A 19,117-nucleotide genomic window follows, 5' to 3' on the forward strand; every position below is an offset into this window, starting at 1 on the left:
ATTGGCCGTGAGACACACGCAATTCAACCAGTTCACACGCTCACACGCCACACCGTGTATTTCTCACGCTGAAAAGGCAATGCCAACCAAGTTGTCCTGCAAGCTTTTTATATAACGTTGTATACGAGGCGCGGGCACACAAAGTGAAGTTTTCTGCCACCAGAACGTATCTCGGCCAGATTGCGGTCGTTACTAGGCAACATAGATGCGCGAACACACGGAAGTTGACGGAAAATTCTCGGCCACCGTACGTTCGTTACTAGGTAACCAACAACATCATGCGAACACACGTCGTGATGGAGAAGGTAAGTTGGAAGAAAGAAAACTCGTCTAACATTTTTAGGCTAGAACATTAAATATATAAATGTTATCAAGGCATCAAAATGTGCAACAAACACTTACAACACATTTCATAAGCTGGAGTGTGTACTCTTGTGTACACACACACACACACACACACACACACACACACACACACACACACACACACGCACCTTAATACTCTGTCATTTGTTCACAATGTCCCACCACACAATAAATCATTATACCATTTCGACTAGACACATTCAAAATGCAAAAAGATTTGTTTTTCCAAACTGTTAGGAGCAATTTGTTATATTTTTGTAATTTTTGTAATTTTGAAATATAACATTAAAGAGTATATTTGATGTGATGAATTGCTCTGTCATCTATCAGATTTAGCAATTGTTATAATTTCAATTTGTGCTGGTTAATTATGAACAATGGGTAAAATTGGGGGGCGGGGCTCCATTAGGGCTCCTCCCCTAACCGCATGTGCTCTCACTCCAAGCTTTTGATAAAACTTGAGAACCCTGAACTCATAATGCATGTTGACACGAACACTCACTAATGTATTCACATAAACACAACACAATTAATCACTAGCACATATATTTTTTGAAAAGTTTGCATGCTACTTGATCGCTCACCGATGCATTTTGACTGGCTGTTGCCGTAGTTACTGTAACCCGGGTTACATTCGCAGGTGTAGCCGCCTGGATGATTTCTGCACACTGCGTTTGTGCCGCAAACATCTGGATCTTTATTACACTCATCAAAGTCTGTGAGAGAGAGAGAGAGCAGACCGGATTATAACGCTTTAAAACTCCATAATGAATATAGTTCATGAAATTATATTCTAGGCCTATTTATTTATGGATTTAAAAACCATCTGTGCATTCAGATTTTTCTCAAGACACTCATTGATATCTTTTGGGGAAACAGATGGTATTAATCATAGTATTTTAATCATAGTAGTGGACTCTTTTATCCCATAACCCTTACGAAAAGAAAATACATTTCCATATATTTTTGATCAATATATTAATTGGTTTAAATATATTGAATAATATATTATTATATTACAATATATTGAATAATATATAAGGAATTGCTGTTTTTCATATTATTAAAAATATGTGACAATATATATTTTCTATGTTATAGTACTGTGTACTCACAAAGTATGTTACAAAAAAAATGTGAGTTACAAAATTAGTTGAGTTAAAAAAAGTTGCCACAATTATTTTTGAGTTAAACCAAGGCAATGTTTTTACAGGCAAACTGGTTGCTTTAAATTTCTCAAGGATGTTTTACACAAAGTTGTTAATACCAAGAGTGTTGGGACAACAATAGACCATGTTGCTTGTAGTCACCATTATGGTGATCAGTGTTTGCTTTCGTTGGGCTCTTGGCTTAAGTTTTTACCGTTTTTTTTTTTTCCACATCCGTAGCAAACAATGTGAGAGGTGTTTTGACAATTCAGAGCCACCGAAAGACGAATATGAAAAATCGTATACGAAAAGTTCAAACTTTTTCAAAACCCAAAAGTTTTCAAGGCACATTTTCTATGGCAAAGAAAGCCATGGGAAATTCTGGGGATGATCTGTTGGTTATTTACTGATTATGTCATCATCATATAGCAGATTCACAGATCTCATCCCAAGGTTTATCACTGATCTAAAGTGTGTTATTTTAAATATAGCTCATTGTTGTCCTAATCAGACGCGATGCGATTTCCAGCTGTCCAACCAGACTCGAGCCGAGACCAGACGAAATCAATCATAAATCACAGCCAACTGGAAGAGCGTGTGGGCGGGAAAAGTACATTATCAAATACATTATCAAGCGAAGATCGTTTTGTTTAGTTCTTCAGCACATGCATGAGTGCCGTTGTTAGCAAGAGTTCTGCAAGAGGATCAAGTTAAATTGATGTTTCTAGTCAGTTGTTGATTTTATTTTAAGAAACATTCTTTTTTTATGGACTGAAATGAAATAAGTTCCAATACTAATATATTCACATTATTAACACAGTATAAATATAAAATAGCAATTGGCCAATTTAAGACGGTTTTAATTCAGTGCAGGGTGTTATTATAGTAACATAGTTCATCTCTGCGCACATAAACACAACACAATTAGTCACACTTAAACTAGCACATATATTTTTTGAAAAGTGTATTCTACTTGATCGCTCACCGATGCATTTTGACTGGTTGTTGCCGTAATTACTGTAACCTAAGTCACATTTGCAGATGAAGCTGCCTTCCTGATTTTTGCACTCTGCGTTTGTGCCGCAAATATCTGGGTCTTTTTTACACTCATCGATGTCTGTGAGAGAGAGAGAGAGAGAGAGAGAGAGAGAGAGAGAGAGAGAGAGAGAGAGAGAGAGAGAGAGAGGGAGAGAGAGAGAAGACTGTCAGTCACATGAATGCAGATTCCTTTGATAACATCTTTTTATTTAATAATATTATACCAACGGGATAAATGACTCTTGCGCCCAATGCAAATATAAAATGGGTTGGTCTGAAGTAGCTTCATTACTCATAGGTGTGGTTTGGGCGTAACGTGAAATAAACCAATCAGAGCGTCATCTCACATTCCCTTTACGAGCAGACGCGCTTGTTCCATGGCGGATTGCTATTATAACGGCGGATTTGCCAGGCGCACGCCAGGAGCGGTTCACAGCCGAGGAGACCGACGTTCTCGTCAGGGCCGTAAAACACAGAGAAGTGAAGCTGGTGGTTAAACAGGCGTATGATAATGTGGGTAAATGTGTAAGCTAGATTTATGCTTTTATAATAAACTGTCTGTCTATCTATCTATCTATCTATCTATCTATCTATCTATCTATCGTAATAATGTATGATTTGCAAAAATGAAAACTGCTGCTTCTGTGTAAATGAGAAAAGCAAAGTGTATGCGTGTTGTGCACACGCTACATTATGGCCAAGCATGCGCCCTTAAAATAGCATATGAATAACATGCATGCTTTTCCTGGTCAGTGGCGGAATTGTTTTCTAAACCTGCAAAATAGCATCAGGGAACGTTTGCGCCGGAACATGCATCCTCTTTGCGCTGAACCGCCCCCGGGAGCACAAGTGCATTTGCTAGTTTACCGACGTGCGTCTGTGGAGGGAAAAGTGCGCTGTGCGCGGGTGCAAAATAGGAATGATACATGCGTCGGTGTACAAAGTCAATTGTGCTGGGTGCAAGATAGAGCCCCTCATGTTTCAAGTTTCATTCAATTATATGCTTAATTTATAAATGCATCACATAGATCTCGGATGGTTATAATCAGGGTCAGAAATTAATCAGGGCTTGAACTAGGTAAAAAAAAAATCGTCTGTTTTTATCTGGCATCTAATAATTATCTATGCATATTAAGTTATGGGTTTAAACACCATCCCTGCAAACAAGATATGTTCTAAGAATATTTTCCATTAATTTGTAAAAATGTCATTTCTGAATGTTCTCTGAAAGATCAAAACGTCCAGTTTTTTAAATGTTTTGAAAACGGTTGAGGAGAACATTCCATTTGATCGTTTTGCAAAAGTTACTCTTAAATGTTCTCTGAACATTCCGAAACAAGTACAACATTTAAAAAAATGTTGCATTTAACATTTCAGGTCAAATAGTTCCATGAATGATGTATAGTTAATGATTAGATGATAATTGTTTTATTAACGACACTGGAATAACGTTTGTTCATAACTTTGAGAGAATGTTCTGAGAACGCTCTCTGCTCTCTGTAAACCATTTTAACCAACTGCCACTGTAAATGTCGAAATAATGAAAGCCAAACATTTGTTCTGGAAGGCACATATTGACCATTAATAAAAAAGGTAATTTCTGAAACTGAAGTTCTTTGGTTTGATTAACAGTCAATGGAAAGCAATACGAGTGAGGCTGCTCACCTTCACACCCAAGGTCTAGTCTTGTGTTATGATCATATCCTTCAGGACACGTGCAGTTATAAGAGCCAACGGTGTTGACACACATCAGACCATCTGAGCATGCAATATTCTTAAGACACTCATTGATATCTGTTGGGGAAACAGTTGGTATTAATTATAGTGTTTTAATCATAGTAGTAATCATAGTTTATCCCATAAACCCCTCTCGTACCCACACACTGTCCGGTTGATGCTGTGAAATTGGGTGTTTCTGATTGAAATCCTTTATCACAGGTGCAGAAGTAACTTCCATGTGTATTGAAACACTGAGCGTTTTTGCCACACGGACTCCGCATCTCACACTCATCTTCATCTGTAAGAGAGGCAGGAATCAAAATCGAAATGTTGTTACAAAGTTTAATAACTACGGTTACACAAATTCCCTCTTTTGAGTGACATATCATGGTGATCAGTGTTTGCTTTTGTTGGGCTCTTGGCTTAAGTTTTGACAGTTTTTTTTTTTTCACATCCGTAGCAAACAATGTGAGAGGTGTTTTGACAATTCAGAGCCACCGAAAGACGAATATGAAAAATCGTATACGAAAAGTTCGGACTCAGCGTGCAATGACCTTTAATTAGTAATAATTTTGCGCTGTAATGTAAACACGGTTCATGTAACATAAACTGCAGTGAATTATTGGCATTAGAGAGTTCCATTCTTGTTTTATAAAGACATTTTACAAAATAAATCATTGTATAATGCTACCTGATGTTTGTGTTTTTTAGGGTCTGTGTTTTATGATTGACAAAGTGTGTTTATTGGGTGAAGGGTTTGCTTGTGTTCTGGAAGAATGAGTTGATTTGAGACATGAATGAAGTGTTTTGGTAGTTGTAGTGCATTTTGAATGTGAAATAAACTGCTGTTCCAAGATGAGAAGGTGTGAAGAGTTTTGAAAAAAACGACCAAAGTATTGAGAAATGTGCGATTGTAAAAACTTTTTTAAAAACGAATATTATAGTTTCAAGGCACATTTTCTATGGCAAAGAAAGCCATGGAAAATTCTGGGGATGATCTGTTGGTTATTTACTGATTATGTCATCATCATATAGCAGATTCACAGATCTCATCCCAAGGTTTATCACTGATCTAAAGTGTGTTATTTTAAATATAGCTCATTGTTGTCCTAATCAGACGCGATGCGATTTCCAGCTGTCCAACCAGACTCGAGCCGAGACCAGACGAAATCAATCATAAATCACAGCCAATTGGAAGAGCGTGTGGGCGGGAAAAGTACATTATCAAATACATTATCAAGCGAAGATCGTTTTGTTTAGTTCTTCAGCACATGCATGAGTGCCGTTGTTAGCAAGAGTTCTGCAAGAAGATCAAGTTAAATTGATGTTTCTAGTCAGTTGTTGATTTTATTTTAAGAAACATTCTTTTTTTATGGACTGAAATGAAATAAGTTCCAATACTAATATACTCACATTATTAACACAGTATAAATATAAAATAGCAATTGGCCAATTTAAGACGGTTTTAATTCAGTGCAGGGTGTTATTATAGTAACATAGTTCATCTCTGCGCACATAAACAACACAATTAGTCACACTTAAACTAGCACATATATTTTTTGAAAAGTGTATTCTACTTGATCGCTCACCGATGCATTTTGACTGGTTGTTGCCGTAATTACTGTAACCTAAGTCACATTTGCAGATGAAGCTGCCTTCCTGATTTTTGCACTCTGCGTTTGTGCCGCAAACATCTGGATCTTTTTTACACTCATCGATGTCTGTGAGAGAGAGAGAGAGAGAGAGAGAGAGAGAGAGAGAGAGAGAGAGAGAGAGAGAGAGAGAGAGAGAGAGAGAGAGAGAAGACTGTCAGTCACATGAATGCAGATTCCTTTGATAACATCTTTTTATTTAATAATATTATACCGGCGGGATAAATGACTCTTGCGCCCGATGCAAATCTAAAATGGGTTGGTCTGAAGTAGCTTCATTACTCATAGGTGTGGTTTGGGCGTAACGTGAAATAAACCAATCAGAGCATCAACTCACATTCCCTTTACGAGCAGACGCGCTTGTTCCATGGCGGATGCTATTATAACGGCGGATTTGCCAGGCGCACGCCAGGAGCGGTTCACAGCCGAGGAGACCGACGTTCTCGTCAGGGCCGTAAAACACAGAGAAGTGAAGCTGGTGGTTAAACAGGCGTATGATAATGTGGGTAAATGTGTAAGCTAGATTTATGCTTTTATAATAAACTGTCTATCTATCTATCTATCTATCTATCTATCTATCTATCTATCTATCTATCTATCTATCGTAATAATGTATGATTTGCAAAAATGAAAACTGCTGCTTCTATGTAGATGAGAAAAGCAAAGTGTATGCGCGTTTTGCACACGCTACATTATGGCCAAGCATGCGCCCTTAAAATAGCATATGAATAACATGCATGCTTTTCCTGGTCAGTGGCGGAATTGTTTTCTAAACCTGCAAAATAGCATCAGGGAACGTTTGCGCCGGAACATGCCTCCTCTTTGCGCTGAACCGCCCCCGGGAGCACAAGTGCATTTGCTAGTTTACCGACGTGCGTCTGTGGAGGGAAAAGTCCGCTGTGCGCTGGTGCAAAATAGGAATGATACATGCGTCGGTGTACAACGTCAATTGCGCTGGGTGCAAGATAGAGCCCCTCATGTTTCAAGTTTCATTCAATTATATGCTTAATTTATAAATGCATCACATAGATCTCGGATGGTTATAATCAGGGTCAGAAATTAATCAGGGCTTGAACTAGGTAAAAAAATAACCTCTGTTTTTATCTGACATCTAATAATTATCTATGCATATTCAGTTATGGGTTTAAACACCATCCCTGCAAACAAGATATGTTCTAAGAATATTTTCCATTAATTTGTAAAAATGTCATTTCTGAATGTTCTCTGAAAGATCAAAACGTCCAGTTTTTTAAATGTTTTGAAAACGGTTGAGGGGAACATTCCATTTGATCGTTTTGCAAAAGTTACTCTTAAATGTTCTCTGACCATTCCGAAACAAGTACAACATTTAAAAAAATGTTGCATTTAACCGTTTCAGGTCAAATAGTTCCATGAACGATGTATAGTTAATGATTAGATGATAATTGTTTTATTAACGACACTGGAAGAACGTTTGTTCATAACTTTGAGAGAATGTTCTGAGAACGCTCTCTGCTCTCTGTACACCATTTTAACCAACTGCCACTGTAAATCTCGAAATAATGAAAGCCAAACATTTGTTCTGGAAGGCACATATTGACCATTAATAAAAAAGGTAATTTCTGAAACTGAAGTTCTTTGGTTTGATTAACAGTCAATGGAAAGCAATACGAGTGAGGCTGCTCACCTTCACATCCAAGGTCTAGTCTTGTGTTATGATCATATCCTTCAGGACACGTGCAGTTATAAGAGCCAACGGTGTTCACACACATCAGACCATCTGAGCATGCAATATTCTCAAGACACTCATTGATATCTGTTGGGGAAACAGTTGGTATTAATTATAGTGTTTTAATCATAGTAGTAATCATAGTTTATCCCATAAACCCCTCTCGTACCCACACACTGTCCGGTTGATGCTGTGAAATTGGGTGTTTCTGATTGAAATCCTTTATCACAGGTGCAGAAGTAACTTCCATGTGTATTGAAACACTGAGCGTTTTTGCCACACGGACTCCGCATCTCACACTCATCTTCATCTGTAAGAGAGGCAGGAATCAAAATCGAAACGTTGTTACAAAGTTTAATAACTACGGTTACACAAATTCCCTCTTTTGAGTGACATACAAAGCATGGTGATCAGTGTTTGCTTTTGTTGGGCTCTTGGCTTAAGTTTTGACCGTTTTTTTTTTTCACATCCGTAGCAAACAATGTGAGAGGTGTTTTGACAATTCAGAGCCACCGAAAGACGAATATGAAAAATCGTATACGAAAAGTTCGGACTCAGCGTGCAATGACCTTTAATTAGTAATAATTTTGCGCTGTAATGTAAACACGGTTCATGTAACATAAACTGCAGTGAATTATTGGCATTAGAGAGTTCCATTCTTGTTTTATAAAGACATTTTACAAAATAAATCATTGTATAATGCTACCTGATGTTTGTGTTTTTTAGGGTCTGTGTTTTATGATTGACAAAGTGTGTTTATTGGGTGAAGGGTTTGCTTGTGTTCTGGAAGAATGAGTTGATTTGAGACATGAATGAAGTGTTTTGGTAGTTGTAGTGCATTTTGAATGTGAAATAAACTGCTGTTCCAAGATGAGAAGGTGTGAAGAGTTTTGAAAAAACGACCAAAGTATTGAGAAATATGCGATTGTAAAAACTTTTTTAAAAACGAATATTATAGTTTCAAGGCACATTTTCTATGGCAAAGAAAGCCATGGAAAATTCTGGGGATGATCTGTTGGTTATTTACTGATTATGTCATCATCATATAGCAGATTCACAGATCTCATCCCAAGGTTTATCACTGATCAAAAGTGTGTTATTTTAAATATAGCTCATTGTTGTCCTAATCAGACGCGATGCGATTTCCAGCTGTCCAACCAGACTCGAGCCGAGACCAGACGAAATCAATCATAAATCACAGCCAACTGGAAGAGCGTGTGGGCGGGAAAAGTACATTATCAAATACATTATCAAGCGAAGATCGTTTTGTTTAGTTCCCCTTCGAGGGAACTCGCACTGCGTCGTCGTCGTGACGACACTTTGGGGAACGCCCCCAGCGTAGCGCATCTGAAGTATGAATGAAATCTGTCCAATCCTGATTGGTGCTGCGTCATGACGTAGTAGATGACGGCATAACCGGAAGATACAAAGGGACGCCGGCACAAACACACGTTAGCTTTTTGCTCTTCAGCAAGCGCTCTGTGTGAAACTGTTTGTCCTATTTGGTGTTGTTTGTCCCATAAGAAATTGTCCCAAATATGTCTGCATTACAATATTGAATCTAGTGGCTCGGATGTCGCGTTTGCCGAGGCAGCGCGTAGGTTGCGGGTCTACTCTGCAATAAAGATTCTGTGACTGGGATCTCGCGTTTGCCGAGGCAGCGCGTAGTTTCAAGGTCTGCATTGCAATACAGAATCTATAGTGGCTCGGATCTCGCGTTTGCCGAGGCAGCGCGTAGTTTCAAGGTCTGCATTGCAATACAGAATCTATAGTGGCTCGGATCTCGCGTTTGCCGAGGCAGCGCGTAGATTACGGCTACTCTGCAATAAAGATTCTGTGACTAATCTCGCGTTTGCCGAGGCAGCGCGTAGATTAATGTCTGCATTGCAATACAGAATCTATTCTATAGTAGCTCGGTCTCGCGTTGCCGAGGCAGCGCGTAGATTACGGGGCTACTCTGCAATAAAGATTCTGTGTTGGTGCGAGGCATGCACAGTCAGCACCTGAGGGTGCTGGCTGTGTGTTCATTGAGAAATATCTTGACGCACACAGCCGTGCGTTTCGGGTGTTTCAGCCTCGCGCCCGTTGGCTTTCTTCTCGAGAGATGAAAGCCAAATATATTGTGAGCGACTCGAATCTCGCGTTTGCCGAGGCAGCGCGTAGATTACGAGTCTGCTATAAAAGGGACACACGCGATCTGTGAAATAATACTGTTTGGGTGCGAGGCATTCACAGTCAGCTCCTGAGGGTGCTGGCAGTGTTCATTGGGAAATATCTCGGCGCGCGTGCATAGAAAAAAGCCGTGCGCTGTCGGATGTTTCAACCTCGCACCTGTTGACTTTCTTCTCGAGGGATGAAAGCCGATATATTGTGACGGCTCGAATCTCGCGTTTGCCGAGGCAGCGCGTAGATTACGAAACCGTATAAATAAATATTAAACAGTATTGTCTGGTGATTATGGCTGCATTTAATTCTATGGAATTAAAATCATGGAATATTATCTGACTTTGAGAAGTTAGATATTTTAATTCAGCCTACCATCCAGACCGTGTTTCACTTATCCAGTGTTTTTGGCTGCATTTAATTTTGAGGAATTAAAATGTTGAGCCTCACACCGACAGGTGCAAAAAGAGTGTCGCCTCCCGCGCCCCTCCCGAGGGAGCCTGGCAAAGGAGGTGGCGCTCTCGCGGCAAGCCTTCTGAGCCTAAGGTCGGTCTGAGGTCTGTCCTTCAGGCAAAGAAGGCTTCCGCCAAGCGGTCCTAGCTGCGGCCAGACCGCTCAGAGCTGTCCCCCCCGGGGTGGAGCGATCAATGTCGCCTCCCTCCCGGAGCTCTCGGGAAATCAGTGCTGTGTTCCCGCCGTCCAGTTCACTTCTGGCCACACTGATTTCCCGCGTACGCACGCCGCTCCAGCCGCCTCTAGAAAGACCTGTGGCTGGGCAGCGAATGCGTCCGCACACCGAAAATCATTCTCGACTGCTCCCTGCCGGTCAGCCTCTTCAGGGGGTCGGGAACGAGGCTCGGTTGACACCCGAGGCCAGCCTCAAGAGGCTGGTTCCCTTAGTAGATTATCTCGGCGCATGGTCATGCCTTCCAAATATATCTGCGTGGGCCCTGCGTACTGTAGAACTGGGTTACAGACTGCAGTTCAGCTCCCCTCCCCCGAAGTTCAACAGGGTGGTCTGGACTGTGGTCGGCCCAGAGCAGGTTCGGGTTATGGAACAGGAAGTTCAGTCCCTGTTGGTCAAGGAGGCCATAGAACGTGTTCCTCTGCCAGACAGGGAGTCCGTGTTCTACAGCCGGTACTTCATAGTTCCCAAGAAGGATGGGGGATTGCGTCCAATAATAGATCTCAGGCACTTGAATCGTTCTCTGAGGAGATTCAGGTTCAAGATGCTCACAATTCCAGCCATCGTGAGTCAGATCCAGTTCGAGGATTGGTTCGTCACGATAGATCTGAAGGACGCATACTTCCATATATCCATCCTTCCATGTCACAGGAAGTTCCTGAGGTTCGCTTTCGGGGACGAAGCGTGCCAATATCGGGTTCTTCCCTTTGGCCTAGCTCTCTCCCCTCGCACCTTCACCAAGTGCATGGATGCAGCGCTGGCTCCGCTGAGACTCCAGGGCATCCGTGTACTCAATTATATCGACGACTGGCTAATATTAGCCAAGTCGTGCGAGATGGCATTTCGGCATCGAGATGTCGTTCTGGCCCATATCAGGTGCCTGGGGCTGAGACTCAACACAAAGAAGAGTGTGTTGACGCCCTCCCAGAGGACTATGTTCCTGGGAGTTGTATGGGACTCCACGACGATGCGGGCACAAATGTCTCCTGTGCGCGCGGAGTCCATACGGGCGATGGTCTCCAGAGCGAAGCTAGGCCACAACCTCACTGTGAAGCAGTTTCAGAGACTGCTGGGGCTCATTGCAGCAGCGTCCAACGTCATACCTTTTGGCCTGCTACACATGAGACCCCTACAGTGGTGGTTGAGAGCCAAGGGGTTTTCCCCGAGGGGAAATCCGTTCCGTATGATCAGGGTAACGCGCAGATGCCTTCGTTCCCTTGTCATATGGAGGAAACCTTGGTTCCTGTCCCAGGGACCGGTGTTGGGAGCATCATGTTGCCGGAAAACCGTTTCAACAGATGCCTCCCTCACTGGTTGGGGCGCGGTCATGGACGGCCGCTTTGCGAGAGGTCTGTGGGAGACCCGGAATTCTTCCTGGCACATCAACTGCCTGGAAATGCTGGCAGTCTACAAAGCTCTTAGGAGCTTTTTCCCGGACCTCCGCGGCCACCATGTCCTGATACGCTCGGACAACACATCTGTAGTCGCGTATCTGAATCATCAGGGGGGTCTGAGGTCGCGCCCTCTATGCAGACTGGCACACCAGATCCTTCTGTGGTCCCAGGGGAAACTGTCGTCTCTCAGAGCGATATACGTCCCTGGGGACCCAAAATCAGGGAGCAGACGTCCTGTCGAGGCAGGGGCTGAGGCCCAGGGAGTGGCGACTCCACCCTGAGGTGGTGGAAGCCATGTGCGTGAGATTCGGCCCAGTGGAAGTGGATCTGTTCGCGTCTTAAGAGACGTCCCACTGTCCACTGTGGTTCTCTCTCAGGCATCCAGCTCCGCTGGGGCTGGACGCTATGATGCAGACGTGGCCGAGGCTGCGTCTGTACGCAGTTCCCCCGATCGCTCTGCTCCCGGGAGTCTTGGAGCGGGTCCGCCGGGAGGGGATCAGCCTACTTTTAGTAGCACCCCGCTGGCTGACCCGGGTATGGTTCTCGGACATTGTAGCACTGCTGGACGGCCTCCCGTGGCAGGTCCCTCTGAGGAGGGATCTGCTGTCGCAGGCAGGGGGCACAATATTGCATCCCCCGGCCAGAGCTGTGGAACCTCTGGGTCTGGCCCCTGAGGGGGCTCAATACCTAGAGGCTGGCCTGTCAGCAGGTGTTGTCGAGACCCTACTCAGCTCCAGGGCTCCTTCTACCAGGAGACTGTACAGCCTGAAGTGGAATGTGTTTTCCACTTGGTGTAGAGAGCGTGAGGTGGACCCAGTTAACTGCCCAGTGGCTTCAGTGCTGGAGTTCCTCCAAGATCGTTTCTCCGCCGGTCTTACCCCGTCCACACTTAAGGTGTATGTGGCTGCCATTGCGACTTTCCACTCGCCTGTAGGTGATGGGCCTTTGGGAAAGCACCATCTGGTTGTACGTTTCCTCCATGGGGCTCGGAGGATGAGGCCTGCAGCTCACTCCAGAGTCCCAAATTGGGACCTGGCGGTGGTACTTGAAGGGTTGGCTGAGGCCCCCTTCGAGCCACTGGAGTCGGCTGAGGCAAAGAACCTGACCTTCAAGGTGGCCTTTCTCCTTGCTATTACCTCTGTAGTCGCGTATCTGAATCATCAGGGGGGTCTGAGGTCGCGCCCTCTATGCAGACTGGCACACCAGATCCTTCTGTGGTCCCAGGGGAAACTGTCGTCTCTCAGAGCGATATACGTCCCTGGGGACCAAAATCAGGGAGCAGACGTCCTGTCGAGGCAGGGGCTGAGGCCCGGGGAGTGGCGACTCCTCCCCGAGGTGGTGGAAGCCTTGTGCGTGAGATTCGGCCCAGTGGAAGTGGATCTGTTCGCGTCTTAAGAGACGTCCCACTGTCCACTGTGGTTCTCTCTCAGGCATCCAGCTCCGCTGGGGCTGGACGCTATGATGCAGACATGGCCAAGGCTGCGTCTGTACGCAGTTCCCCCGATCGCTCTGCTCCCGGGAGTCTTGGAGCGGGTCCGCCGGGAGGGGATCAGCCTACTTTTAGTAGCACCCCGCTGGCCGACCCGGGTATGGTTCTCGGACATTGTAGCACTGCTGGACGGCCTCCCGTGGCAGGTCCCTCTGAGGAGGGATCTGCTGTCGCAGGCAGGGGGCACAATATTGCATCCCCCGGCCAGAGCTGTGGAACCTCTGGGTCTGGCCCCTGAGGGGGCTCAATACCTAGAGGCTGGCCTGTCAGCAGGTGTTGTCGAGACCCTACTCAGCTCCAGGGCTCCTTCTACCAGGAGACTGTACAGCCTGAAGTGGAATGTGTTTTCAACTTGGTGTAGAGAGCGTGAGGTGGACCCAGTTAACTGCCCAGTGGCTTCAGTGCTGGAGTTCCTCCAAGATCGTTTCTCCGCCGGTCTTACCCCGTCCACACTTAAGGTGTATGTGGCTGCCATTGCGACTTTCCACTCGCCTGTAGGTGATGGGCCTTTGGGAAAGCACCATCTGGTTGTACGTTTCCTCCATGGGGCTCGGAGGATGAGGCCTGCAGCTCACTCCAGAGTCCCAAATTGGGACCTGGCGGTGGTACTTGAAGGGTTGGCTGAGGCCCCCTTCGAGCCACTGGAGTCGGCTGAGGCAAAGAACCTGACCTTCAAGGTGGCCTTTCTCCTTGCTATCACCTCTCTGAGGAGAGTGGGGGATCTCCAGGCCTTGGCTATAACGCCAACTTGCCTGGAGTTTGCCCCTGGTGGAGTTAAGGCCATCTTACATCCTAGACCGGGCTATGTGCCCAAGGTGCCATCTAGTGTGGCATGGTCAGTGGTTCTTCAGGCCTTCCATCCTCCACCTCACGTGACGGCGGAAGAGGGGAGACTTCACCTGCTCTGCCTAGTCAGAGCCCTAAGGGTTTACTTGGAGAAGTCTTCTCAGTGGAGGAAGTCAGACCAGTTGTTGGTGTGCTTTGGTTCACCCAAGAAAGGGCTGCCTGCATCTAAACAGACAATCAGCAATTGGATTGTCCAGGCTATAGCCACGGCTTATCAGGTGCGCAATTGCCTTCACCTATGGCCGTGAGGGCACATTCCACCAGGGGCATGGCCTCCTCGGTGGCCCTCCATTCTGGCGTCTCGCTTCAGGAGATCTGCGGGGCGGCCGGGTGGGCCACCCCGCACACCTTCATACGTTTCTACAGTCTGCAACTCCCTGTGACGCCTGGCGCCAGAGTGCTCGCGTCCTAAGTGTGCCTGGTCTTCCAGCTTCATACTAGGGCGGGCGTGATTACGGTGTGGCATAGTGGGCATTACGTTCCCCAAAGTGTCGTCACGACGACGACGCAGTGCGAGTTCCCTCGAAGGGGAACGTCTCGGGTTACGACTGTAACCCTTGTTCCCCGAGAAGGGAACGAGACACTGCGTCTCGTCGCCACACCTATCACGGGCAGAGCGCTTGCTTCATCGCAAAGGAGCTAATGTGTGTTTGTGCCGGCGTCCCTTTGTATCTTCCGGTTATGCCGTCATCTACTACGTCATGACGCAGCACCAATCAGGATTGGACAGATTTCATTCATACTTCAGATGCGCTACGCTGGGGGCGTTCCCCAAAGTGTCGTCACGACGACGACGCAGTGTCTCGTTCCCTTCTCGGGGAACAAGGGTTACAGTCGTAGCCCGAGACGTTCTTCAGCACATGCATGAGTGCCGTTGTTAGCAAGAGTTCTGCAAGAGGATCAAGTTAAATGGATGTTTCTAGTCAGTTGTTGATTTTATTTTAAGAAACATTCTTTTTTTATGGACTGAAATGAAATAAGTTCCAATACTAATATACTCACATTATTAACACAGTATAAATATAAAATAGCAATTGGCCAATTTAAGACGGTTTTAATTCAGTGCGGGTGTTATTATAGTAACATAGTTCATCTCTGCACACATAAACACAACACAATTAGTCACACTTAAACTAGCACATATATTTTTTGAAAAGTGCATTCTACTTGATCGCTCACCGATGCATTTTGACTGGTTGTTGCCGTAATTACTGTAACCTAAGTCACATTTGCAGATGAAGCTTCCTTCCTGATTTTTGCACTCTGCGTTTGTGCCGCAAATATCTGGATCTTTTTTACACTCATCGATGTCTGTGAGAGAGAGAGAGAGAGAAGACTGTCAGTCACATGAATGCAGATTCCTTTGATAACATCTTTTTATTTAATAATATTATACCGACGGGATAAATGACTCTTGCGCCCGATGCAAATGTAAAATGGGTTGGTCTGAAGTAGCTTCATTACTCATAGGTGTGGATTGGGCGTAACGTGAAATAAACCAATCAGAGCGTCATCTCACATTCCCTTTAAGAGCAGACGCGCTTGTTCCATGGCGGATTGCTATTATAACGGCGGATTTGCCAGGCGCACGCCAGGAGCGGTTCACAGCCGAGGAGACCGACGTTCTCGTCAGGGCCGTAAAACACAGAGAAGTGAAGCTGGTGGTTAAACAGGCGTATGATAATGTGGGTAAATGTGTAAGCTAGATGTATGCTTTTATAATAAACTGTCTATCTATCTATCTATCTATCTATCTATCTATCTATCTATCTATCGTAATAATGTATGATTTGCAAAAATGAAAACTGCTGCTTCTGTGTAGATGAGAAAATGCAAAGTGTATGCGCGTTGTGCACACGCTACATTATGGCCAAGCATGCGCCCTTAAAATAGCATATGAATAACATGCATGCTTTTCCTGGTCAGTGGCGGAATTGTTTTCTAAACCTGCAAAATAGCATCAGGGAACGTTTGCGCCGGAACATGCCTCCTCTTTGCGCTGAACCGCCCCCGGGAGCACAAGTGCATTTGCTAGTTTACCGACGTGCTTCTGTGGACGGAAAAGTCCGCTGTGCGCGGGTGCAAAATAGGAATGATACATGCGTCGGTGTACAAAGTCAATTGCGCTGGGTGCAAGATAGAGCCCCTCATGTTTCAAGTTTCATTCAATTATATGCTTAATTTATAAATGCATCACATAGATCTTGGATGGTTATAATCAGGGTCAGAAATTAATCAGAGCTTGAACTAGGTAAAAAAAAATCGTCTGTTTTTATCTGGCATCTAATAATTATCTATGCATATTCAGTTATGGGTTTAAACACCATCCCTGCAAACAAGATATGTTCTAAGAATATTTTCCATTAATTTGTAAAAATGTCATTTCTGAATGTTCTCTGAAAGATCAAAACGTCCAGTTTTTTAAATGTTTTGAAAACGGTTGAGGGGAACATTCCATTTGATCGTTTTGCAAAAGTTACACTTAAATGTTCTCTGACCATTCCGAAACAAGTACAACATTTAAAAAAATGTTGCATTTAACCGTTTCAGGTCAAATAGTTCCATGAACGATGTATAGTTAATGATTAGATGATAATTGTTTTATTAACGACACTGGAAGAACGTTTGTTCATAACTTTGAGAGAATGTTCTGAGAACGCTCTCTGCTCTCTGTACACCATTTTAACCAACTGCCACTGTAAATGTTGAAATAATGAAAGCCAAACATTTGTTCTGGAAGGCACATATTGACCATTAATAAAAAAGGTAATTTCTGAAACTGAAGTTCTTTGGTTTGATTAACAGTCAATGGAAAGCAATACGAGTGAGGCTGCTTACCTTCACACCCAAGGTCTAGTCTTGTGTTATGATCATATCCTTCAGGACACGTGCAGTTATAAGAGCCAACGGTGTTCACACACATCAGACCATCTGAGCATGCAATATTCTCAAGACACTCATTGATATCTGTTGGGGAAACAGTTGGTATTAATTATAGTGTTTTAATCATAGTAGTAATCATAGTTTATCCCATAAACCCCTCTCGTACCCACACACTGTCCGGTTGATGCTGTGAAATTGGGTGTTTCTGATTGAAATCCTTTATCACAGGTGCAGAAGTAACTTCCATGTGTATTGAAACACTGAGCGTTTTTGCCACACGGACTCCGCATCTCACACTCATCTTCATCTGTAAGAGAGGCAGGAATCAAAATCGAAACGTTGTTACAAAGTTTAATAACTACGGTTACACAAATTCCCTCTTTTGAGTGACATACAAAGCATGGTGATCAGTGTTTGCTTTTGTTGGGCTCTTGGCTTAAGTTTTGACCGTTTTTTTTTTTCACATCCGTAGCAAACAATGTGAGAGGTGTTTTGACAATTCAGAGCCACCGAAAGACGAATATGAAAAATCGTATACGAAAAGTTCGGATTCAGCGTGCAATGACCTTTAATTAGTAATAATTTTGCGCTGTAATGTAAACACGGTTCATGTAACATAAACTGCAGTGAATTATTGGCATTAGAGAGTTCCATTCTTGTTTTATAAAGACATTTTACAAAATAAATCATTGTATAATGCTACCTGATGTTTGTGTTTTTTAGGGTCTGTGTTTTTTGATTGACAAAGTGTGTTCATTGGGTGAAGGGTTTGCTTGTGTTCTGGAAGAATGAGTTGATTTGAGACATGAATGAAGTGTTTTGGTAGTTGTAGTGCATTTTGAATGTGAAATAAACTGCTGTTCCAAGATGAGAAGGTGTGAAGAGTTTTGAAAAAACGACCAAAGTATTGAGAAATATGCGATTGTAAAAACTTTTTTAAAAACGAATATTATAGTTTCAAGGCACATTTTCTATGGCAAAGAAAGCCATGGAAAATTCTGGGGATGATCTGTTGGTTATTTACTGATTATGTCATCATCATATAGCAGATTCACAGATCTCATCCCAAGGTTTATCACTGATCAAAAGTGTGTTATTTTAAATATAGCTCATTGTTGTCCTAATCAGACGCGATGCGATTTCCAGCTGTCCAACCAGACTCGAGCCGAGACCAGACGAAATCAATCATAAATCACAGCCAATTGGAAGAGCGTGTGGGCGAGAAAAGTACATTATCAAATACATTATCAAGCGAAGATCGTTTTGTTTAGTTCTTCAGCACATGCATGAGTGCCGTTGTTAGCAAGAGTTCTGCAAGAGGATCAAGTTAAATGGATGTTTATAGTCAGTTGTTGATTTTATTTTAAGAAACATTCTTTTTTATGGACTGAAATGAAATAAGTTCCAATACTAATATACTCACATTATTAACACAGTATAAATATAAAATAGCAATTGGCCAATTTAAGACGGTTTTAATTCAGTGCAGGGTGTTATTATAGTAACATAGTTCATCTCTGCGCACATAAACACAACACAATTAATCACACTTAAACTAGCACATATATTTTTTGAAAAGTGTATTCTACTTGATCGCTCACCGATGCATTTTGACTGGTTGTTGCCGTAATTACTGTAACCTAAGTCACATTTGCAGATGAAGCTGCCTTCCTGATTTTTGCACTCTGCGTTTGTGCCGCAAACATCTGGATCTTTTTTACACTCATCGATGTCTGTGAGAGAGAGAGAGAGAGAGAGAGAGAGAGAGAGAGAGAGAGAGAGAGAGAGAAGACTGTCAGTCACATGAATGCAGATTCCTTTGATAACATCTTTTTATTTAATAATATTATACCGACGGGATAAATGACTCTTGCGCCCGATGCAAATCTAAAATGGGTTGGTCTGAATTAGCTTCATTACTCATAGGTGTGGTTTGGGCGTAACGTGAAATAAACAAATCAGAGCATCAACTCACATTCCCTTTACGAGCAAATGTTTAAATGTGTAAGCTAGATTTATGCTTTTA

At 43.4% G+C, this 19,117-nt stretch overlaps 2 protein-coding genes across 2 annotated transcripts in view; both read right to left on the bottom strand.

Moving 5' to 3' along the window:
* LOC307154798 (B-cell receptor CD22-like) overlaps positions 1-19,117 on the bottom strand; it is a gene marked incomplete at both ends in the record, with an annotated part of 258,223 nt that overhangs the window by 68,541 nt on the left and 170,565 nt on the right. The window lies entirely within an intron of this gene.
* The window catches only part of LOC307154448 (uncharacterized protein), a 79,865-nt gene that overhangs the window by 30,495 nt on the left and 30,253 nt on the right, over positions 1-19,117 (bottom strand). Inside the window, exons 7-17 of the mRNA XM_079864396.1 lie at positions 18,693-18,824; positions 17,258-17,398; positions 17,047-17,175; positions 15,388-15,519; positions 7,801-7,941; positions 7,590-7,718; positions 5,861-5,992; positions 4,429-4,569; positions 4,218-4,346; positions 2,500-2,631; positions 951-1,082 (exon numbers count right to left, since the gene is read on the bottom strand). Of these exons, the coding sequence (XP_079720522.1) occupies positions 951-1,082; positions 2,500-2,631; positions 4,218-4,346; positions 4,429-4,569; positions 5,861-5,992; positions 7,590-7,718; positions 7,801-7,941; positions 15,388-15,519; positions 17,047-17,175; positions 17,258-17,398; positions 18,693-18,824 (1,470 nt within the window). The remainder of the gene's footprint in view (positions 1-950; positions 1,083-2,499; positions 2,632-4,217; positions 4,347-4,428; positions 4,570-5,860; positions 5,993-7,589; positions 7,719-7,800; positions 7,942-15,387; positions 15,520-17,046; positions 17,176-17,257; positions 17,399-18,692; positions 18,825-19,117) is intronic.

The sequence above is a fragment of the Squalius cephalus genome (genome assembly GCF_949319135.1).
Source record: "Squalius cephalus genome assembly, chromosome: 2".
NCBI classification, from domain to species: domain Eukaryota; kingdom Metazoa; phylum Chordata; class Actinopteri; order Cypriniformes; family Leuciscidae; genus Squalius; species Squalius cephalus.